The sequence below is a fragment of the Rutidosis leptorrhynchoides genome, chromosome 11 (genome assembly GCF_046630445.1).
Source record: "Rutidosis leptorrhynchoides isolate AG116_Rl617_1_P2 chromosome 11, CSIRO_AGI_Rlap_v1, whole genome shotgun sequence".
Classification (NCBI taxonomy): Eukaryota; Viridiplantae; Streptophyta; class Magnoliopsida; order Asterales; family Asteraceae; genus Rutidosis; species Rutidosis leptorrhynchoides.
Window position 1 is genome coordinate 410,247,130 of NC_092343.1, and position 25,790 is coordinate 410,272,919.

Sequence of the window (25,790 nt, forward strand, 5' to 3'; positions counted from 1 at the left end):
TCCGGAATTGGTTCTGCTATTTCAACATGTTCCACCAACGTCGTGTACGCGTCCAAACGCTCCACTTTCCTCGTAGAGTCAACCAAATTCTGGAACGGCTCCTTTACCTCCGACACCTTGAGAGCCTTATAAAAATAGAGGGGATGAGGCTGCAAAGCTCTTGAAAATCGTCCGCTACCTTTCGGTTGGCAGCGGACAACTCTTGGTTCTGGGCGGTGAGGAGATCCTTACTAGCTCTCTCCTCCGCCAGCTCTTTATGCGCCGCCTCCAGGTCCTTTAACGCAGTTTGTTCTTTTTCGTTGCGCAAGGCCATCTCTTTGATAGCCTTTTGGGCCTCCCTTAGGGCCTGCTTCTTTTCCACCTCTGCTGCGGCAGTGGCTTGCTTAGCCCGTTCCAGCTCCTCCCTGACCTTGACAATTTCAACATTCAGCTCTTTACCGTCAGCCTCTGCGCAACGGGCGCATTGGTCCAGATCAATAGTCTGCTGTAGCTCGTCCCGGGACAACACCAACCCTTCATAAATGTGCTGAACCCTGTCGCGACGAGCGGCGCTATCGGGCATTTTTCGGACCGCCTCATAAAGTACCGGAGGGCAAATCCGTTGCAGATACTCAAACTGCGACAGAGCGTCGCTGTGTGAGATGTTCCACATGGTCTCCATGTGGCTGAAGGTGGGTTGTTTACCAAAACCAGGAGAATAAGGCTCCTCCAAAGAAGTAGAACGTTGGCCGGACGCGCCGCCAGAACCGGATGCCGTCAGTACGTCTTTTTCCGACGCCTTTCCTTGGGCGTCGGATGAATATTGAAGATGGACGATAGGGACTCCCATGCGTAACCCTGGAGAAATAACAAACTTGATTAGTTTCTCCCATTGGGATTCTGGTGACGTAGCGGGGTTATTATCAGGGTTTTCATAATACCCACCTTGGCTGGGAATCTCTTCAAAAGTTTTTAAGTTGCTTTCTGCAACTTCTCATGGCGTTTTCCTCTTCTTGTGTCCGCCAGTCGGGACGGTCACTTTTGGGGGAGAATGGGGGCGTTTCTGCTGTTGAAGTTGCTGTTCCTGCTGAATTGTGGGAATAGAGACGGATATCGGATCCGGATTGGTGACAGGAGTTGAGCCGGTTGTAGGTTGTGTCGTTGCCACGTCGCTGGCAGCGTTGGTGGATGAACCAGCATCAACATCATCTCCCTTCAAAGGATGACCTTCCGGAAGGTTGGCCTTTGGGAATCTCTTGAAGGAAACGCCATCAATAGTAGGGCGGCGGATAACTCTGTTGAAATCCAACTCTGCAAAAGAAATTGAGTTAGAAAAATTACATGAGCAGAATACTTACAAGTTTAAAGACGTAACAGCATGAAGAGCATACCCCTTCCGTTGCACATGATCAATGGCACTCTGTCACTCCATGACCAATAATGCTGAACATTGCGGAGTTTCAGCATCACCTCGCCGTAAGGACGCATCTCTAGCGTAGCGTCCTTACACAAATTAAAAACTCCCGCTCCCCTTGGTTAAGGTCTGGAGTCTTGGAGACATCTGGAGAACGCTTGGAATGCCATTGTGCGAGGTGGGCACGCCCTTCGCCCAGCAGTTCGGTCCCGGCAAAAAAGAACATTCCCCTCCAATCATGGAGGGACGGAGACTTCTTAGTGGTAAAGTTACACTTTTTCTCAAAAGTGTACCACCCCTTTCCGGAAGCAGTGAGTTTGAACGTCGCTCGGAAAACGTTCAGACTCGCGGGTCTATTTTGTTTTGTGCCCTAAAAAACATCTCGAAAATAGTAACACGCTGCCATGCTTGAGGATGTAATTACGAGACGCTAATGTGATAATGGTCTAGCACAGCCGCCACGAATGGGCTCAACGGAAAACGCAAGTTGCCCAACGCCACCGCTTTCCAATACAAGGTAAAGTATCCTTGTGGCGGCTCGTCGGAACGTTGGCCGAGTATCGCTACCATTGTCGGTACGTCTCGAAGTGCCGGATACTCGGCTATAAATTTCTCCATCTCTTCCGTCGTAACGGTCGTGTTTTCCGTAGAAACGTTAGCCTTAGACATTTTGGTTTACCTTAGAATGAAAACGGCACGCGTATTGAGAGGAGATAAGAAATTGTTTAATAATAAGGAAGCGGAGAAAGAGATGTAACAATGAGGAGGTAAAAACGCCATATTTATAGAAGAAACTTACTGTGGGCCCAGTTCATGGGCTTTGATCCTGATCGAACACGTGTCCTAGGGATGTTGAACCATAGCCGTTGGATTCGTGGCGTTTCATTTTTACAGCTGTAAAACGTAATGATTGCTGACATCATCCCCTAGCACACCCTACGAGGAAACAGGATTTGACGTTTACGGCGTGTCAGTAATGATGGCCTTTTATAATATTTTATTCAATATAGTTTGGTTACAATCAAAGGCAATTTGATTCCAACCAAACTGGGGGGACTTAATGACATACGTCCCACCATGGCCATCACGTGTGACGCATGGCGTATCATGTAGCTGGACGTTTAGCTTCAACTCCTGGATGGATACCAAGTCAACGCCGCTCTCAGGCCACGATTACCCTTACGCTACGCCACCCGTAGCATGCAGTTAGCATTTGACTTGGTTTGCACAGCTACTTGTCCTCCGACAAATCAGGAGAACGTGGAGCAGTTAGTGGGCATGATTAGAGGATTCCAGGAGTGGTAATCGTGGTTTAGTCGGCTAGTGGTGGTTATCCTTGGTAACCGCCATCTTATGCCTATAAATACTGCTCATAATCACACATTTAGGAATCAATCAACATTTTACACTTACCACCGCCGATTACTCTTCTAAGCTCACCTTGAAGGCTCAGCAAAAGTTAACCACCACAACACTGAAATGTCCCGTTCTTATTGATTAAAAACGTTCCATATTAATTGATTTCGTTGCGAGGTTTTGACCTCTATATGAGACGTTTTTCAAAGACTGCATTCATTTTAAAACAAACCATAACCTTTATTTCATCAATAAAGGTATAAAAAGCTTTACGTAGATTATCAAATAATGATAATCTAAAATATCCTGTTTACACACGACCATTACATAATGGTTTACAATACAAATATGTTACAACAAAATAAGTTTCTTGAATGCAGTTTTTACACAATATCATACAAGCATGGACTCCAAATCTTGTCCTTATTTAAGTATGCGACAGCGGAAGCTCTTAATAATCACCTGAGAATAAACATGCTTAAAACGTCAACAAAAATGTTGGTGAGTTATAGGTTTAACCTATATATATCAAATCGTAACAATAGACCACAAGATTTCATATTTCAATACACATCCCATACATAGAGATAAAAATCATTCATATGGTAAACACCTGGTAACCGACAATAACAAGATGCATATATAAGAATATCCCCATCATTCCGGGACACCCTTCGGATATGATATAAATTTCGAAGTACTAAAGCATCCGGTACTTTGGATGGGGTTTGTTAGGCCCAATAGATCTATCTTTAGGATTCGCGTCAATTAGGGTGTCTGTTCCCTAATTCTTAGATTACCAGACTTAATAAAAAGGGGCATATTCGATTTCGATAATTCAACCATAGAATGTAGTTTCACGTACTTGTGTCTATTTTGTAAATCATTTATAAAACCTGCATGTATTCTCATCCCAAAAATATTAGATTTTAAAAGTGGGACTATAACTCACTTTCACAGATTTTTACTTCGTCGGGAAGTAAGACTTGGTCACTGGTTGATTCACAAACCTATAACAATATATACATATATATCAAAGTATGTTCAAAATATATTTACAACACTTTTAATATATTTTGATGTTTTAAGTTTATTAAGTCAGCTGTCCTCGTTAGTAACCTACAACTAGTTGTCCACAGTTAGATGTACAGAAATAAATCGATAAATATTATCTTGAATCAATCCATGACCCAGTGTATACGTATCTCAGTATTGATCACAACTCAAACTATATATATTTTGGAATCAACCTCAACCCTGTATAGCTAACTCCAACATTCACATATAGAGTGTCTATGGTTGTTCCGAAATATATATAGATGTGTCGACATGATAGGTCGAAACATTGTATACGTGTCTATGGTATCTCAAGATTACATAATATATAATACAAGTTGATTAAGTTATGGTTGGAATAGATTTGTTATCAATTTTCACGTAGCTAAAATGAGAAAAATTATCCAATCTTGTTTTACCCATAACTTCTTCATTTTAAATCCGTTTTGAGTGAATCAAATTGCTATGGTTTCATATTGAACTCTATTTTATGAATCTAAACAAAAAAAGTATAGGTTTCTAGTCGGAAAAATAAGTTACAAGTCGTTTTTGTAAAGGTAGTCATTTCAGTCGAAAGAACGACGTCTAGATGACCATTTTAGAAAACATACTTCCACTTTGAGTTTAACCATAATTTTTGGATATAGTTTCATGTTCATAATAAAAATCATTTTCTCAGAATAACAACTTTTAAATCAAAGTTTATCATAGTTTTTAATTAACTAACCCAAAACAGCCCGCGGTGTTACTACGACGGCGTAAATCCGGTTTTACGGTGTTTTTCGTGTTTCCAGGTTTTAAATCATTAAGTTAGCATATCATATAGATATAGAACATGTGTTTAGTTGATTTTAAAAGTCAAGTTAGAAGGATTAACTTTTGTTTGCGAACAAGTTTAGAATTAACTAAACTATGTTCTAGTGATTACAAGTTTAAACCTTCGAAAAAGATAGCTTTATATGTATGAATCGAATGATGTTATGAACATCATTACTACCTTAAGTTCCTTGGATGAACCTACTGGAAAAGAGAAAAATGGATCTAGCTTCAATGGATCCTTGGATGGCTCAAAGTTCTTGAAGCAAAATCATGACACGAAAACAAGTTCAAGTAAGATCATCACTTGAAATAAGATTGTTATAGTTATAGAAATTGAACCAAAGTTTGAATATGATTATTACCTTGTATTAGAATGATAACCTACTGTAAGAAACAAAGATTTCTTGAGGGTGGATGATCACCTTACAAGATTGGAAGTGAGCTAGCAATCTTGAAAGTATTCTTGATTTTATGAAACTAGAACTTTTGAAATTTATGAAGAACACTTAGAACTTGAAGATAGAACTTGAGAGAGATCAATTAGATGAAGAAAATTGAAGAATGAAAGTGTTTGTAGGTGTTTTTGGTCGTTGGTGTATGGATTAGATATAAAGGATATGTAATTTTGTTTTCATGTAAATAAGTCATGAATGATTACTCATATTTTTGTAATTTTATGAGATATTTCATGCTAGTTGCCAAATGATGGTTCCCACATGTGTTAGGAGACTCACATGGGCTGCTAAGAGCTGATCATTGGAGTGTATATACCAATAGTACATACATCTAAAAGCTGTGTATTGTACGAGTACGAATACGGGTGCATACGAGTAGAATTGTTGATGAAACTGAACGAGGATGTAATTGTAAGCATTTTTGTTAAGTAGAAGTATTTTGATAAGTGTATTGAAGTCTTTCAAAAGTGTATAAATACATATTAAAACACTACATGTATATACATTTTAACTGAGTCGTTAAGTCATCGTTAGTCGTTACATGTAAATGTTGTTTTGAAACCTTTAGGTTAACGATCTTGTTAAATGTTGTTAACCCAATGTTTATAATATCAAAAGAGATTTTAAATTATTATATTATCATGATATTATGATGTACGAATATCTCTTAATATGATATATATACATTAAATGTCGTTACAACGATAATCGTTACATATATGTCTCGTTTCAAAATCATTAAGTTAGTAGTCTTGTTTTTACATATGTAGTTCATTGTTAATATACTTAATGATATGTTTACATATCATAATATCATGTTAACTATATATATAACCATATATATGTCATCATATAGTTTTTACAAGTTTTAACGTTCGTGAATCACCGGTCAACTTGGGTGGTCAATTGTCTATATGAAACCTATTTCAATTAATCAAGTCTTAACAAGTTTGATTGCTTAACATGTTGGAAACATTTAATCATGTAAACATCAATCTCAATTAATATATATAAACATGGAAAAGTTCGGGTCACTACAGTACCTACCCGTTAAATAAATTTCGTCCCGAAATTTTAAGCTGTTGAAGGTGTTGACGAATCTTCTGGAAATAGATGCGGGTATTTCTTCTTCATCTGATCTTCACGCTCCCAGGTGAACTCGGGTCCTCTACGAGCATTCCATCGAACCTTAACAATTGGTATCTTGTTTTGCTTAAGTCTTTTAACCTCACGATCCATTATTTCGACGGGTTCTTCGATGAATTGGAGTTTTTCGTTGATTTGGATTTCATCTAACGGAATAGTGAGATCTTCTTTAGCAAAACATTTCTTCAAATTCGAGACGTGGAAAGTGTTATGTACAGCCGCGAGTTGTTGAGGTAACTCAAGTCGGTAAGCTACTGGTCCGACACGATCAATAATCTTGAATGGTCCAATATACCTTGGATTTAATTTCCCTCGTTTACCAAATCGAACAACGCCTTTCCAAGGTGAAACTTTAAGCATGACCATCTCTCCAATTTCAAATTCTATATCTTTTCTTTTAATGTCAGCGTAGCTCTTTTGTCGACTTTGGGCGGTTTTCAACCGTTGTTGAATTTGGATGATCTTCTCGGTAGTTTCTTGTATAATCTCCGGACCCGTAATCTGTCTATCCCCCACCTCACTCCAACAAATCGGAGACCTGCACTTTCTACCATAAAGTGCTTCAAACGGCGCCATCTCAATGCTTGAATGGTAGCTGTTGTTGTAGGAAAATTCTGCTAACGGTAGATGTCGATCCCAACTGTTTCCGAAATCAATAACACATGCTCGTAGCATGTCTTCAAGCGTTTGTATCGTCCTTTCGCTCTGCCCATCAGTTTGTGGATGATAGGCAGTACTCATGTCTAGACGAGTTCCTAATGCTTGCTGTAATGTCTGCCAGAATCTTGAAATAAATCTGCCATCCCTATCAGAGATAATAGAGATTGGTATTCCATGTCTGGAGACGACTTCCTTCAAATACAGTCGTGCTAACTTCTCCATCTTGTCATCTTCTCTTATTGGTAGAAAGTGTGCTGATTTGGTGAGACGATCAACTATTACCCAAATAGTATCAAAACCACTTGCAGTCCTTGGCAATTTAGTGATGAAATCCATGGTAATGTTTTCCCATTTCCATTCCGGGATTTCGGGTTGTTGAAGTAGACCTGATGGTTTCTGATGCTCAGCTTTGACCTTAGAACACGTCAAACATTCTCCTACGTATTTAGCAACATCGGCTTTCATACCCGGCCACCAAAAATGTTTCTTGAGATCCTTGTACATCTTCCCCGTTCCAGGATGTATTGAGTATCTAGTTTTATGAGCTTCTCTAAGTACCATTTCTCTCATATCTCCAAATTTTGGTACCCAAATCCTTTCAGCCCTATACCGGGTTCCGTCTTCCCGAATATTAAGATGCTTCTCCGATCCTTTGGGTATTTCATCCTTTAAATTTCCCTCTTTTAAAACTCCTTGTTGCGCCTCCTTTATTTGAGTAGTAAGGTTATTATGAATCATTATATTCATAGATTTTACTCGAATGGGTTCTCTGTCCTTCCTGCTCAAGGCATCGGCTACCACATTTGCCTTCCCCGGGTGGTAACGAATCTCAAAGTCGTAATCATTCAATAATTCAATCCACCTACGCTGCCTCATATTCAGTTGTTTCTGATTAAATATGTGTTGAAGACTTTTGTGGTCAGTATATATAATACTTTTGACCCCATATAAGTAGTGCCTCCAAGTCTTTAATGCAAAAACAACCGCGCCTAATTCCAAATCATGCGTCGTATAATTTTGTTCGTGAATCTTCAATTATCTAGACGCATAAGCAATCACCTTCGTTCGTTGCATTAATACACAACCGAGACCTTGCTTTGATGCGTCACAATAAATCACAAAATCATCATTCCCTTCAGGCAATGACAATATAGGTGCCGTAGTTAGCTTTTTCTTCAATAACTGAAACGCTTTCTCTTGTTCATCATTCCATTCAAATTTCTTCCCTTTATGCGTTAATGCAGTCAAGGGTTTTGCTATTCTGGAAAAGTCTTGGATGAACCTTCTGTAGTAACCAGCTAGTCCTAAAAACTGGCGTATGTGTTTCGGAGTTTTCGGGGTTTCCCACTTTTCAACAGTTTCTATCTTTGCCGGATCCACCTTAATACCTTCTTTGTTCACTATGTGACCGAGGAATTGAACTTCTTCCAACCAAAATGCACACTTTGAAAACTTAGCGTACAATTCTTCCTTCCTCAATACTTCTAACACCTTTCTCAAATGTTCACCGTGTTCTTGGTCATTCTTTGAGTAAATAAGTATGTCATCAATGAAAACAATGACAAACTTGTCAAGGTATGGTCCACACACTCGGTTCATAAGGTCCATGAACACAGCTGGTGCATTAGTTAAACCAAACGGCATGACCATAAACTCGTAATGACCGTAACGTGTTCTGAAAGCAGTCTTTGGAATATCATCTTCTTTCACCCGCATTTGATGATACCCGGAACGTAAGTCAATCTTTGAATAAACAGACGAGCCTTGTAGTTGATCAAATAAGTCATCGATTCTCGGTAGTGGGTAGCGGTTCTTGATGGTAAGTTTGTTCAACTCTCGGTAGTCGATACACAACCTGAATGTACCATCTTTCTTCTTGACAAACAAAACAGGAGCTCCCCACGGTGATGTGCTTGGTCGAATGAAACCACGCTCTAAAAGTTCTTGTAATTGGCTTTGTAGTTCTTTCATCTCGCTGGGTGCGAGTCTGTAAGGAGCACGAGCTATTGGTGCAGCTCCTGGTACAAGATCTATTTGAAATTCAACGGATCGATGTGGGGGTAATCCCGGTAATTCTTTCGGAAATACATCGGGAAATTCTTTTGCAATGGGAACATCTTTGATGCTCTTTTCTTCAGTTTGTACTTTCTCGACGTGTGCTAGAACAGCATAGCAACCTTTTCTTATTAGTTTTTGTGCCTTCAAATTACTAATAAAATGTAGCTTCGTGTTGCCCTTTTCTCCGTACACCATTAAGGGTTTTCCTTTTTCTCGTATAATGCGAATTGCATTTTTGTAACAAACGATCTCTGCTTTCACTTCTTTCAACCAGTCCATACCGATTATCACATCAAAACTCCCTAACTCTACTGGTATCAAATCAATCTTAAATGTTTCGCTAACCAGTTTAATTTCTCGATTCCGACATATATTATCTGCTGAAATTAATTTACCATTTGCTAATTCGAGTAAAAATTTACTATCCAAAGGCGTCAATGGACAACTTAATTTAGCACAAAAATCTCTACTCATATAGCTTCTATCCGCACCCGAATCAAATAAAACGTAAGCATATTTATTGTCAATAAGAAACGTACCCGTATCAAGCTTCGGGTCTTCTTGTGCCTCTGCCGCATTAATATTGAAAACTCTTCCGCGGCCTTGTCCATTCGTGTTCTCCTGGTTCGGGCAATTTCTAATAATGTGGCCTGGTTTTCCACATTTATAACAAACTACATTGACATAACTTGCTCCGACACTACTTGCTCCACCATTACTCGTTCCGACACCATTTGTTCCTTTTGTTCTATTAACCCCTGGTCCGTAGACCTCACACTTCGCCGCGCTATGACCATTTCTTTTACATTTATTGCAAAATTTGGTGCAGAACCCCGAGTGATACTTCTCACACCTTTGGCATAGCTGCTTCTGATTGTTGTTGTTGTTGCGGTTATTATTGTTGTTGGGATGATTGTTGTAGTTGCTGTTGTTGTTGTTGTTGTTGTTGGGCCGTTTGTTGTAGTTGCGATTGATGTTGCGATTGTTGGGATAATTGTTGCGATTATTGTTGTAATTGCTGTTGTTGTTATATTGGTGATTCTTATCACCGTTTTCCTCCCACTTTCTTTTGACTTGCTTCACATTGGCCTCTTCAGCAGTCTGTTCTTTAATTCTTTCTTCAATCTGGTTTACTAGTTTGTGAGCCATTCTACATGCCTGTTGTATGGAGGCGGGCTCGTGTGAACTTATATCTTCTTGGATTCTTTCCGGTAATCCTTTCACAAACGCGTCGATCTTCTCTTCCTCATCTTCGAATGCTGCCGGACACAATAGGCACAATTCTGTGAATCGTCTTTCGTACGTGGTAATATCAAATCCTTGGGTTCGTAACCCTCTAAGTTCTGTCTTGAGCTTATTGACCTCGGTTCTGGGACGGTACTTCTCGTTCATCAAGTGCTTGAATGCTGACCACGGTAGTGCGTACGCATCGTCTTGTCCCACTTGCTCTAGATAGGTATTCCACCATGTTAACGCAGAACCTGTGAAGGTATGCGTAGCGTACTTTACCTTGTCCTCTTCAGTACACTTACTTATGGCAAACACCGATTCGACCTTCTCGGTCCACCGTTTCAATCCGATCGGTCCTTTGGTTCCATCAAATTCCAAAGGTTTGCACGCAGTGAATTCTTTGTAGGTGCATCCTACACGATTTCCTGTACTGCTAGATCCAAGGTTATTGTTGGTATGTAGCGCAGCCTGTACTGCGGCTATGTTTGAAGCTAGAAAAGTACGGAATTCCTCTTCATTCATATTCACGGTGTGTCGAGTAGTCGGTGCCATTTCCTTCAAAATAGTTAAATGGAACAAGTTAATCATACAGAATATTAAGAGTAGTTAATAGTATTTCGTAGCATAATATGAACTCATTTATAAAAGCTTTTTCTTCATATTAGCGTTTTATAAGTTTAAATTCGGGTAGTACCTACCCGTTAAGTTCATACTTAGTAGCTAATATACAATTCAACTACTACAATTCCATATGAAAAACTGATTATAATAATATTTCGCGTTCAAACTTTTATACAATATTTTACAAACTTACAATACCGCTTATTTTACATAAAGCATGAAATATAGCACACAATAACTTTGATACAAGATAGTTGTGAAGACAATTCTAGCTAGTACACAAGTCGTTCAGCAAAGGCAATAAAGACACGTAATTCATACGTCCAGAAACAAGTCATGCATTCTGGTTTTACTAGGACTACTTCCCATCCTTGGTCTTGTGCAACATAACCGTTATGGCCGTTGATAAGACAGCGTGTTGTAACGTCATCAAAGGGACGAGGGTTACGTAATGTCCAACAGTCCCGTAATAATCTAAAAACCTCATTTCTTACCCCAATTACCGACTCCGTCACTTGTGGAAACGTTTTGTTTAATAGTTGTAGCCCGATGTTCTTGTTCTCACTTTGGTGAGAAGCGAACATTACTAATCCGTAAGCATAACATGCTTCTTTATGTTGCATGTTAGCCGCTTTTTCTAAATCACGAAGTCCAATATTCGGATATATTGAGTCAAAATAATTTCTTAACCCGTTGCGTAAAATAGCATTTGGGTTCCCCGCAATATATGCGTCAAAGTAAACACATCGTAACTTATGGGTTTCCCAATGTGATATCCCCCATCTTTCAAACGAAAGTCTCTTATAAACCAAGACATTCTTGGAACGTTCTTCGAATGTCTTACAAACTGATCTCGCCTTAAATAGTTGTGCCGAAGAATTCTGGCCGACTCTAGACAAGATTTCATCAATCATGTCTCCGGGTAGGTCTCTTAAAATATTGGGTTGTCTATCCATTTTGTGTTTTTAAACTGTAAAATAGACAAGAGTTAGATTCATAAAAAAAAAAATACTTATTAATACAAGCAATTTTTACATATATCATAAAGCATAAGCACACTATATTACATATATTACACCACACGAATACAACTATCTTATTCCGACTCGCTCGTTTCTTCTTGTTGGGTTTTGGTTCATTTTGCCAAGTTTCTAGGGATATATGATGTTCCCCTAATACGAGCCGTCGTTGTCCACATTGGTTTAGAAAAACCTGGTGGTTTAGAGGTTCCCGGGTCATTGTTACAACTTAAGGACTTCGGGGGTTGACAATACATATAAAGTTCATCGGGGTTGGAATTAGATTTCTCTATTTTTATGCCCTTTCCCTTATTATTTTCTTTTGCCTTTTTAAATTCAGTTGGGGTTATTTCTATAACATCATCGGAATTCTCGTCGGAATCCGATTCATCGGAGAATTGGTAATCCTCCCAATATTTTGCTTCCTTGGCGGAAACACCATTGACCATAATTAACCTTGGTCGGTTGGTTGAGGATTCTCTTTTACTTAACCGTTTTATTATTTCCCCCACCGGTTCTATTTCTTCTTCCGGTTCCGATTCTTCTTCCGGTTCCGATTCTTCTTCCGGTTCCGACTCTTCTTCCGGTTCCTCTTCGGGAACTTGTGAATCAGTCCACGAATCATTCCAATTTACATTTGACTCTTAATTATTATTAGGTGAGTCAATGGGACTTGTTCTAGAGGTAGACATCTATCACATAATATCAAACACGTTAAGAGATTAATATATCACATAATATTCATATGTTAAAAATATATAGTTTCCAACAAAAATGTTAAGCAATCATTTTTAAAGAAAACACGGTCGAAGTCCAGACTCACTAATGCATCCTAACAAACTCGATAAGACACACTAATGCAATTTTCTGGTTCTCTAAGACCAACGCTCTGATACCAACTGAAATGTCCCGTTCTTATTGATTAAAAACGTTCCATATTAATTGATTTCGTTGCGAGGTTTTGACCTCTATATGAGACGTTTTTCAAAGACTGCATTCATTTTAAAACAAACCATAACCTTTATTTCATCAATAAAGGTATAAAAAGCTTTACGTAGATTATCAAATAATGATAATCTAAAATATCCTGTTTACACACGACCATTACATAATGGTTTACAATACAAATATGTTACAACAAAATAAGTTTCTTGAATGCAGTTTTTACACAATATCATACAAGCATGGACTCCAAATCTTGTCCTTATTTAAGTATGCGACAGCGGAAGCTCTTAATAATCACCTGAGAATAAACATGCTTAAAACGTCAACAAAAATGTTGGTGAGTTATAGGTTTAACCTATATATATCAAATCGTAACAATAGACCACAAGATTTCATATTTCAATACACATCCCATACATAGAGATAAAAATCATTCATATGGTGAACACCTGGTAACCGACAATAACAAGATGCATATATAAGAATATCCCCATCATTCCGGGACACCCTTCGGATATGATATAAATTTCGAAGTACTAAAGCATCCGGTACTTTGGATGGGGTTTGTTAGGCCCAATAGATCTATCTTTAGGATTCGCGTCAATTAGGGTGTCTGTTCCCTAATTCTTAGATTACCAGACTTAATAAAAAGGGGCATATTCGATTTCGATAATTCAACCATAGAATGTAGTTTCACGTACTTGTGTCTATTTTGTAAATCATTTATAAAACCTGCATGTATTCTCATCCCAAAAATATTAGATTTTAAAAGTGGGACTATAACTCACTTTCACAGATTTTTACTTCGTCGGGAAGTAAGACTTGGCCACTGGTTGATTCACAAACCTATAACAATATATACATATATATCAAAGTATGTTCAAAATATATTTACAACACTTTTAATATATTTTGATGTTTTAAGTTTATTAAGTCAGCTGTCCTCGTTAGTAACCTACAACTAGTTGTCCACAGTTAGATGTACAGAAATAAATCGATAAATATTATCTTGAATCAATCCACGACCCAGTGTATACGTATCTCAGTATTGATCACAACTCAAACTATATATATTTTGGAATCAACCTCAACCCTGTATAGCTAACTCCAACATTCACATATAGAGTGTCTATGGTTGTTCCGAAATATATATAGATGTGTCGACATGATAGGTCGAAACATTGTATACGTGTCTATGGTATCTCAATATTACATAATATATAATACAAGTTGATTAAGTTATGGTTGGAATAGATTTGTTACCAATTTTCACGTAGCTAAAATGAGAAAAATTATCCAATCTTGTTTTACCCATAACTTCTTCATTTTAAATCCGTTTTGAGTGAATCAAATTGCTATGGTTTCATATTGAACTCTATTTTATGAATCTAAACAAAAAAAGTATAGGTTTCTAGTCGGAAAAATAAGTTACAAGTCGTTTTTGTAAAGGTAGTCATTTCAGTCGAAAGAACGACGTCTAGATGACCATTTTAGAAAACATACTTCCACTTTGAGTTTAACCATAATTTTTGGATATAGTTTCATGTTCATAATAAAAATCATTTTCTCAGAATAACAACTTTTAAATCAAAGTTTATCATAGTTTTTAATTAACTAACCCAAAACAGCCCGCGGTGTTACTACGACGGCGTAAATCCGGTTTTACGGTGTTTTTCGTGTTTCCAGGTTTTAAATCATTAAGTTAGCATATCATATAGATATAGAACATGTGTTTAGTTGATTTTAAAAGTCAAGTTAGAAGGATTAACTTTTGTTTGCGAACAAGTTTAGAATTAACTAAACTATGTTCTAGTGATTACAAGTTTAAACCTTCGAAAAAGATAGCTTTATATGTATGAATCGAATGATGTTATGAACATCATTACTACCTTAAGTTCCTTGGATGAACCTACTGGAAAAGAGAAAAATGGATCTAGCTTCAATGGATCCTTGGATGGCTCAAAGTTCTTGAAGCAAAATCATGACACGAAAACAAGTTCAAGTAAGATCATCACTTGAAATAAGATTGTTATAGTTATAGAAATTGAACCAAAGTTTGAATATGATTATTACCTTGTATTAGAATGATAACCTACTGTAAGAAACAAAGATTTATTGAGGGTGGATGATCACCTTACAAGATTGGAAGTGAGCTAGCAATCTTGAAAGTATTCTTGATTTTATGAAACTAGAACTTTTGAAATTTATGAAGAACACTTAGAACTTGAAGATAGAACTTGAGAGAGATCAATTAGATGAAGAAAATTGAAGAATGAAAGTGTTTGTAGGTGTTTTTGGTCGTTGGTGTATGGATTAGATATAAAGGATATGTAATTTTGTTTTCATGTAAATAAGTCATGAATGATTACTCATATTTTTGTAATTTTATGAGATATTTCATGCTAGTTGCCAAATGATGGTTCCCACATGTGTTAGGTGACTCACATGGGCTGCTAAGAGCTGATCATTGGAGTGTATATACCAATAGTACATACATCTAAAAGCTGTGTATTGTACGAGTACGAATACGGGTGCATACGAGTAGAATTGTTGATGAAACTGAACGAGGATGTAATTGTAAGCATTTTTGTTAAGTAGAAGTATTTTGATAAGTGTATTGAAGTCTTTCAAAAGTGTATAAATACATATTAAAACACTACATGTATATACATTTTAACTGAGTCGTTAAGTCATCGTTAGTCGTTACATGTAAATGTTGTTTTGAAACCTTTAGGTTAACGATCTTGTTAAATGTTGTTAACCCAATGTTTATAATATCAAAAGAGATTTTAAATTATTATATTATCATGATATTATGATGTACGAATATCTCTTAATATGATATATATACATTAAATGTCGTTACAACGATAATCGTTACATATATGTCTCGTTTCAAAATCATTAAGTTAGTAGTCTTGTTTTTACATATGTAGTTCATTGTTAATATACTTAATGATATGTTTACATATCATAATATCATGTTAACTATATATATAACCATATATATGTCATCATATAGTTTTTACAAGTTTTAACGTTCGTGAATCACCGGTCAACTTGGGTGGTCAATTGTCTATATGAAACCTATTTCAATTAATCAAGTCTTAACAAGTTTGATTGCTTAACATGTTGGAAACATTTAATCATGTAAACATCAATCTCAATTAATATATATAAACATGGAAAAGTTCGGGTCACTACAAACACCCCTCATACTCATCACGCAAACCGAAGGAAACCCTTTCGAAGGTTAGTCACTCAACTAATTGCACTCAAGTCAATTTTGACTTGATCAGTTTACTATGATCTCATAAATACCAAAATAAAGTATCATATTTAACCAACATAATCAAAATTTAGTTAACTCTAGTTACTAGGACTGCAATTTCTTTCACGGTGGTCTGGGTATTGGTAGTGTTTGAAGGTTAAGAATTGGTGGGGGCGTTTCATTCATTGGCTTAATGTCATTAGTGATGTGGGTTTATGTTATGGGTTCGATGCTTATGCTTCCGCCCCTCTCTCCTTGGCAAGGAAATTTTAAATAGAGTAGCGAAACGGAAAATATTGGGTTCATTTTTCCTTCTTTCAGGCGCAAAGTTGGCTCAGATGACACAACTCGTTTTCGACTTGATCTCTAGGTCCATGGTTCCTTTGCCTACTTGAATAATTAATATGTTTATATGACACTGTTTATATGACACTTGGTTTTTAATCGGCTTCTTACTCAAATGATTTGCTAGCCCGTGTCATTGTTTATATGAGCATCACAAGATAGTCGGTGGTTGGGACCCTGAGTTACTTTCAAGAGGTATCATCTTCGAATCCTAGGTATGACAAATATTTTTTGGTGACCAGAGAAGGGTTGGAAAGAGAGAGAGAGAGAGAGTATTCTTGCCGGACTGCGTACAAGGATGGTTGGAAACCGTTGAGATACGTACATCAGAGTATGAGGTCGGATTACTCGCTCTCCAGTAACCCAAACAGAATAAAACCTTCTACCTTTTATTTTGCCCTTTATGTCATCTCGCGCCTAAATGTCAATATCATCTTTTCACTAACTACATGTTTGTTTATTCCCTTATGGCTAGGTTTAAGTGATTAGAACCTATTTCAAATAGTGTGGCGAATTCATGTAGTTTCTCCGTTATCGCTCCTAATGTTTTTTCGTAACTCCTTCTACTTATTCCCATAGTATAATTACAAAAGTAAAAGTATTCTTGATTGAATGTAATTGTAAATTGCAATTGCAATTGCAGTTGCAATATAGCATAAAGTATAGTTCATCAATCTCAATTTTATTGTTCTCAATAAAAACACACAAAACAAACGACTTAAGAAAAATAAAAAGTAACTATCACATTTACTTCTTTGTTAACTTTGCAGTGTTAGCTTTACTTTTTACTTATTACACACACACACACACACACACACACATATATAGGGGCAGGATCAATGGGGAAGTAACCAATCGGGGGGAAACGGGGGAAGCAAAAAAAAAATTTTTTTTCGTTTTTTTTAATTTTTTTTTTCCGGCATTAAGATCACACGAAAATATGAACATTTAGAAGAGACACTTCGTGATGAATGTTATTATTTAGGCGGGAAAACGATCGACAAAAATAACATTCAAGATAATATTGTTCGTGAAGAATATGAACGTTTTTTTTTTCATGTTTTGTGAAGTAAAATTTAGCCCGATTTAGAGTTTAGGGTTTAGGGTTTAGGGTTTAGGGTTTATTCCATAAACCCAAAACACCAAACCCTAAACCCTAAACCCTAAACTCTAAACCATTCGTGTTAAAAACTCAATCTAAATCCTAAATCTAAACCCTAAATCTAAACCTTAAACCCTAAATTTCTAAACCCTAATATCTAAACCCTATAAACCCTAATATCTAAACCCCAATAGCTAAAACCTCAAAATACGCTCGAAAAACACGATAATTGTTATATATTACTTCTTCGAGCTTTTTCCCGCCAAAATAAAAACATTTATCACAAAGTGTCTCTACTAAATGTTCATATTTTCATCTCATCTATAATGTTCGTGAACAAAGTTTTTTCAAAAAACGAAAAAAAAAGTTTTTGCTTCCCCCCGAATAGTTACTTCCCTCTTGATCCTACCACTATATATATATATATATATATATATATATATATATATATATATATATATATATATATATATATATATATATATATATATATATATATATATATATATATATATATATATATATATATATATATATATATATATATATATATATATATATATATATATAAGTAGGGGCACAAAAAAACTTATTACATTATTTTTTTACATTTATAAAAGTGAATAATTAATTTGACACATACAAGAAGAAGTGAGAAGTGAGTAACATATACTCGGACGTAACCTAGAAAATATTAGGAAAACGAATAAACCCTTTGAATAGATGTCCATTCGAAAGTAATCTCTCTATTCGTCGAATAGAAAGATGGATGACTATCTCTACTTTTGAGAGCGTTTTTCACTCTGGATGGAGAAATGATTTGTCTTTATTCTCCGATAAGTGAAGATTGTCTACATCTCACCGCACTAATTAATGTGGTTTTGTTGTTGTGAGTCCACACTCCACAACGAGTAGATCTCTTAGGATGGTGTCGGAGGAGGGGTTTTCATTTCAAATTCAAGAAATAAACACCTGCCCTACATTCATAGTGATTCATTCCATTGCAAATTTCAAAACCTGTTTTCCCAAATCATCTCTTACATTTGGTTGGTTAAAATTTTTTTATTACATGTCCAACAACAAAAACAACAACTTAAAAATATTCAATTTGTTGCCGAATTCAAAGAAATGTTGATGAGTGGTGCCTCACATGTTAGGATATTAGGACCCAAACAACGCTAGTAATTCTACAAGACTACTAGCCGAGTAGTGATTCTATCAAGATCACTCAAAACCACTTAATGAACGAAAGATAATAAATGCGAAAATGTAAGAACGACACAAGATATAACGTGGTTATATGCAATCGGTGTAATTGCTTTAGTCCACGGACCAACTAGAGAGTGTTTATTACTGAGAATCTGTATTTGGTGTGTTACAATTGCATACAATGAGTTCTACATATAGGAGAAAACAAGAACACCATGACAACTAGCTAGGAATCTTCATCATGACAAGTAATCATCTTGTTTACCAACTAGCCATGCTTTCCACCTTGTAATGGCATGATCACATCCCTAATTTTAGGTGTAAAGTGATTAACTTTGCACCTAAAGTGAAAGGAGGCCAAAGCATGCTCGGATGTAAAGGTTGCAACTTGCCAACTTGCTGCCAGACACCAGATGCGCCGCATCTGATGTGTGATGCGCCGCATCACTTGCTTTTCACGTTCCAGATTCATGTACCAGCACTCGATGCGCAGCATCGAGATGGTGATGCGCCGCATCTGACCCCTGATGCGCCATATCAGCTCAATGCTCCGCATCAATAAATCTCGGACTATTTTGCTCGATGAATGCGCCGCATGCATGTCAAGATGCGCCGCATTTGACTGCTTCACGCTTCCCGAAATCTGCAAAATCCGTGCAAGTGTTGGAACAGTTTTTTTTTCTTTCTCGTTTTGTATAAATGTCTCCATAATCTAACAAATCTCCCACTTGGAGACTTTGAACAAAACTCCAATCATATCAATGAATTAACCAAGAACATTAAATCACCTTCGATTACCGCCAAATACCATTTGGGACACGCACGCTCAACACATTCTTCGGATGAGTAGACTTTCGATAAAAGGTCTTCAATACTACTTGTTAAACTTGTAACACCATTCACATCTCTAGCTGGGGTCTTCTCTTATCAATTCATGAGAAGACCAATTGAGGTAATGCAAAACCTCAATTTCTCCGTCGTAACCACCTTAGTAAACATATCGGCAGGATTCTTCTTACCAAGGATTTTCTCCAAGAATAAAGTGCGATCATTTATATGTTGTCGAATAAAATGATACCTTATCTTGATGTGTTTCGTTCGACTATGAAACACTGGATTCTTCCCAAGATGAACCGCACTTTGATTATCACAATACAAGACGCAATAGCCTTGTCTTTTACCCAACTCACCTAAGAAGTTCTTCAACCACACTAGCTCTTTAGAAGCTTAAGCAATAGCCATGTATTCGGCTTCGGTGGTTGACAAAGCAACACTCTTTTGCAATCGAGATAACCAACTAATCGCCGTCTTCCCCATTGTGAAAACATAACCCGTAGTGCTTTTCCCCGAATCATCACATCCACCTAAATTAGCATCCGCATAACCTCTAAGTATGAGATTGTTTTTGGAGAAACACAATCCCATATTAGAAGTACCTTTCAAATAATGAAGCAACCATTTGACCGCTTCCCAATGCTCTTTTCCTGGATTAGACATATAACGACTTACAACTCCCACTGCTTGTGCAATATCGGGTCTTGTACAAACCATGGCATACATAATACTACCCACGGCCAATGCATATGGAACCTTTTCCATATCCTTCTTGTCTCTTTCCGTCTTTGGTGATTGACTTTTCGATAACTTTAAGGTGCTTCCCAAAGGCATAGAACGGGCCTTTGAATCTTCCATGTTGAACCTCTCTACTACTTTCTCAATATATTTGGATTGAGACAAGTATAGAGTACCCTTCAAACGATCAAGCACAATACTCATGCCAAGTATTTGTCTAGCACCGCCAAGATCTTTCATCTCGAATTCTCGGGAAAGTAATCCCTTCAACTTGTTAATTTCGGACATGTTTGAACCTGCAAGTAACATGTCATCAACATACAAAAATAAGATTATATAAGAAGACTTGAGCTTCTTCAAGTAGCAACAGTGATCCGCTTCACATCTTAAAAAACCAATATTCTTCATAAAATCATCAAACTTCAAGTACCATTGCCGAGGTGCTTGCTTCAACCCATACAAACTTTTCTTTAGCTTACAAACCCACTTCTCTTTACCCTTTACCTCAAAGCCCTCGGGTTGCCTCATGTAGATCTCTTCAACAAGATCACCATGTAAGAATGCAATTTTTACATCTAGTTGCTCAAGATGTAAGTCTTCGGATGTAACCATAGAAAGTACCAAACGGATAGTAGTCATTTTAACTACCGGTGAAAATATCTCTTTGTAGTCAACCCCTTCCTTTTGTTGAAAGCCTTTGACTACCAAACGAGCCTTGTACCTTTTCTTGCTATCCAACTCATTCTTGATTCTATATACCCATTTGCTTTGCAATGCCCTTTTATCATGAGGTAACTTCACTAGTGACCAAGTCTTGTTCTTCTCAAGTGATCCCATCTCTTCTTTCATGGCAAGTTCCCATTGTATGGATTCTTTTGTTTTTCTTGCCTCAAAGTAACTTTCGGGTTCACCATTCTCGGTATAGAGCAAGTAGTTTGCTGATGGAGAATACCTAGGATTAGGTTTGGGCACTCTAGTCGAGCGTCTTGGTGTAGGAGTAACCGGAATGGTTGGACCGGTTTCATTTGTGTCCTCCTCATCACTAGAACTCGCACTATGTTCGAAATCATCACCGCTTTCCGAATCATCCCCATCATTAGCATTTTCCGACTCCTCACCGTTATTTGGCAATTCATTGTTCCCCGTACTCCCACTAGAACCTGCAAGATCATCAATAGAAACATCGTCAAAAGTAACTTGACTCGGTTTAGGACTCCCCGTTTCCGGTTTGCCATAGACCGAATCTTCATCAAAAGTAACATCTCGCGAACGAATTACTTTTCTAGCTTCGTTGTCCCAACAACGATAGCCCATTTCATCCGACCCGTAGCCTATGAATGTACACTTCTTTGACTTAGCTTCAAGCTTGTCTTTATCCGCATCTTTGGTCTTCACATATGCATTACACCCAAAGATCCTAAGGTGACCATAACTCACCTTCTTGCCTTGCCATTCTTCCTCGGGAATTCGGAAACCCAACGGTGTTGAGGGTCCCCTATTTATCAAATAAGCCGCCGTGTTAACCGCATCCGCCCAAAACATTTTAGGCAAACCGGCATGTAGTCTAATACTCTTAGCCCTTTCATTTAACGTACGATTCATACGTTCGGCGACCCCATTGTGTTGCGGTGTCTCCGGTACCGTTTTCAACATTCTAATACCGAGCTTTGCACAATGGTCTTTAAACTCAAGACTACCATATTCTCCTCCATTATCCGACTTTAAGCACTTATCCTTCAAGTTAGTCTCATTTTCTACCATAGCTTTCCACTTCACAAAAGTATTAAATACATCGAATTTAGCTTTAAGAAAATAAACCCATACCTTTCGAGTGGAGTCGTCAATGAAGGTGACATAATAACGAGAACCTCCATGTGATTCTACATTAGTTGGACCAAACACATCCGTATGAACGAGCTCCAATTTCTCCAACTTAGGTGCATTCCCTGATTTCCCAAAAGTCACCTTCTTTTGCTTCCCATAAACACATGGTTCGCAAAACCCAAGTTCTACCTTCTTCAAATCCGGAATTCTTCCACTCGAAACAAGCATCTTCATACCCTTCTCACTCATATGCCCGAGTCTTCGGTGCCATAGAGTTGATTCGGACTCAACATTAACCGTAGCAACCACCGTGTCTTCATCAAGCACTTCAACCATATAAAGTGTTCCCCATTTATGTCCACGAGCCACAATACTACTACCCTTAACCACCTTCCATTGGCGGTTTTCAAAAGTAACCGCGTTACCTTCATCATCTAATTGACCAACCGAAATAAGTTTCCTTTTCAATTTAGGAATGTACCTTACGTTCTTCAAAGTCCAATTAGAACCAAGAGTAGTCTTCAAAACAACATCTCCAATGCCCTCTATGTTGAGTTGCTTGTTGTCCGCCAATCTCACCTTGCCTTGATATGAACGAAAATTCTTCATCATGCTTTTGATATGAGTAGCATGAAACGAAGCTCCCGAATCCAAGATCCAAGACTCCATAGAATTTTCAACACTACACAAAAGTGCATCATCACTTTCCCCTTCGGCCAAGTTTACACCTTTCGTGGAACCATTTTTGCAATTCCTTTGAAAGTGCCCTTTTTGATTGCAACCCCAACAAGTAACTTCACTTCTATCTTTCGATGGATGCCTCTTCTTAGACTTCTTCCTACCCTTCTTCTCACCGCGTTCAAATTTTCTACCACGGTTGTCGGTACTTAACAAAGAACCGGATGTCGATTCTCCCGAGTTTCTTCTACGAGTATCTTCACCAAGAATCAAATCCCTTATAGCTTCAAACGCTAGCTTAGTAGTTCCCGTAGAGCTACTAACCGCGGTAACCGTACCCGACCAACTTTCCGGTAATGATGAAAGCAAGATAAGTGCTTTTAGTTCATCATCAAACTTAATCTCTACCGATTCAAGTCTGGAAACGATATTATTAAATTCATTGATATGATCCGTTGCACTCGTATCTTCCTTCATCTTAGTATTAAACAATTGACGCATGAGAAATACCTTATTTGCAGCTGTAGGTTTCTCATACATGTTAGAGAGTGCTTTCAAGCAAGCAAACGTCGTCTTCTCATTCACAACGTTGTATGCAACGTTCTTAGCAAGTGAAAGACGAATAGCACCCAAAGCTTGACGATCCAAAAGCGTCCAATCGGCATCGTCCATGCTTTCGAGCTTGGTCTCTAACAAGGGTTGGTGTAGCTTCTTTTGATACAAGTAATATTCAATTTGCATCTTCCAAAAGCCAAAGTCTCTTCCATCGAATCGGTCGATTCTAAACTTCCCATCTTCCGCCATCGTTCCCTTAACGAAACCTTGTGCTCTAGATACCAGTTGTTAGGATATTAGGACCCAAACAACGCTAGTAATTCTACAAGACTACTAGCCGAGTAGTGATTCTATCAAGATCACTCAAACCCACTTAATGAACGAAAGATAATAAATGCGAAAATGTAAGAACGACACAAGATATAACGTGGTTATATGCAATCGGTGTGATTGCTTTAGTCCACGGACCAACTAGAGAGTGTTTATTACTGAGAATCTGTATTTGGTGTGTTACAATTGCATACAATGAGTTCTACATATAGGAGAAAACAAGAACACCATGACAACTAGCTAGGAATCTTCATCATGACAAGTAATCATCTTGTTTACCAACTAGCCATGCTTTCCATCTTGTAATGGCATGATCACAACCCTAATTTTAGGTGTAAAGTGATTAACTTTGCACCTAAAGTGAAAGGAGGCCAAAGCATGCTCGGATGTAAAGGTTGCAACTTGCCAACTTGCTGCCAGACACCAGATGCGCCGCATCTGATGTGTGATGCGCCGCATCACTTGCTTTTCACGTTCCAGATTCATGTACCAGCACTCGATGCGCCGCATCGAGATGGTGATGCGCCGCATCTGACCCCTGATGCGCCATATCAGCTCAATGCTCCGCATCAATAAATCTCGGACTATTTTGCTCGATGAATGCGCCGCATCCATGTCAAGATGCGCCGCATTTGACTGCTTCACGCTTCCCGAAATCTGCAAAATCCGTGTAAGTGTTGGAACAGTTTTTTTTTCTTTCTCGTTTTGTATAAATATCTCCATAATCTAACAGTTTGGTGTATAAAGCAGAACTGGAACATTTTGATAACACAGATTTCGATTCAGTAGAAGGGAAAAATAAGTGTGACTTACCCAAGAGACATGTCGCTATAAAACACATCAAAAAAACATCAGACGAACAAGGAGAACACGGCTTCATTGCAGAAATTGAAATACTTTCGAGATGTAAACATCCCAACATAGTCTCTCTTGTTGGCTTTTGTGATGAGGGTCGAGACATGATCATTGTTTATGATCTTGCTTCTAATGGAAGCCTTGATGATTACTTAGGAGCCACCAGTAAGATGACTACATTTACTTGGGTCCAACGTATTAATCTATGCCTTGGTATTGCACATGGGCTAAAATACATTCACACCAGCCTCGACCATAAACAGAACATCATACATCGTGACCTTAAAAGCGCAAATATTCTACTAAATGTCTCCATAATCTAACATCACCTAACCTTTATCCCCTAGACCCCTACCCAGGTTTCTTCATTCTCTCTTTAATTTTTACTCTTATTCTATTATTATTCAGTCACTCAGATCTTGTTATGTTTTTGGGGTTTATGACACTACACATACTATGATGCAATGCAATTGCTTTCGTAATATAATTTTATTATAATTGATGCTACTATATATGACATATGAGAGCTAATTGATGTTATCTTCTGTTTTTGCATCTTCTCCAGGTGTCCTTTTTGCTTGAAATTATCCTAATTTGCTTAACTTGGTTATATTCTGAGTTATTGGGGTACATGAAAACAGCAGCAGCAGCTTCCTTCAAAACGTGAGTTAAAACTTTAATAACTTACTACTGAGTAACGTGTTAGGAATAAAAAAATATAGACTGTATACGTTGCTTTGTGTACTTAATCATGTGGCTTGCACTTACAGTACAAATAGGCTAGTTAGATTTTTACATTGATAAAGTTTTGCAATACACCATAATGCAATATTGATAAACGCTCTCAAAGTTTATACCAATTCATAACATTTCATCATATGATTGCTTGAAATTTGGATAACAAAATTTGAAGTCCTGTGATAGTGTAACGACTTATTTCTATCCACGATTAACATGCCATGTGTTTGACCTTTTAGAAATGACATTTTTGTATGATTATAGGGTGTATTTTAAAGAGTTTATTACATCTCCAGTTGTCAGGTTTTTATCCCATTGCTTCTATTTATTTCATATGAATAAATTATTGTATGATAATTGGTAGGAGACTTATGGGGTCTGTTTTTTTTATTAGGCTATTTACAATGTACAAGTCTTTATTGCTCCAAAATCGTTTGATATCGAGGGTCATGTATGTGATTTTAACATTAAATATCTGTTCCAATGTTTCTTATAGATACGCAAATTCTCTTCGTAACATCTGTTTTACACTTTCTTTTAGATGGTGTCTGAC

The 25,790-nt window shown here is 37.5% G+C and overlaps 1 protein-coding gene across 1 annotated transcript; it reads left to right on the forward strand.

Moving 5' to 3' along the window:
* Nucleotides 1-2,152: 2,152 nt before the first annotated feature.
* Nucleotides 2,153-24,822, forward strand: LOC139876225 (probable receptor-like protein kinase At5g61350). Its single transcript, XM_071863511.1, has 2 exons — nucleotides 2,153-2,160; nucleotides 24,378-24,822. The coding sequence occupies exons 1-2, from the start codon at nucleotides 2,153-2,155 to the stop codon at nucleotides 24,820-24,822; spliced, it is 453 nt and encodes a 150-aa protein (XP_071719612.1).
* Nucleotides 24,823-25,790: the final 968 nt, after the last annotated feature.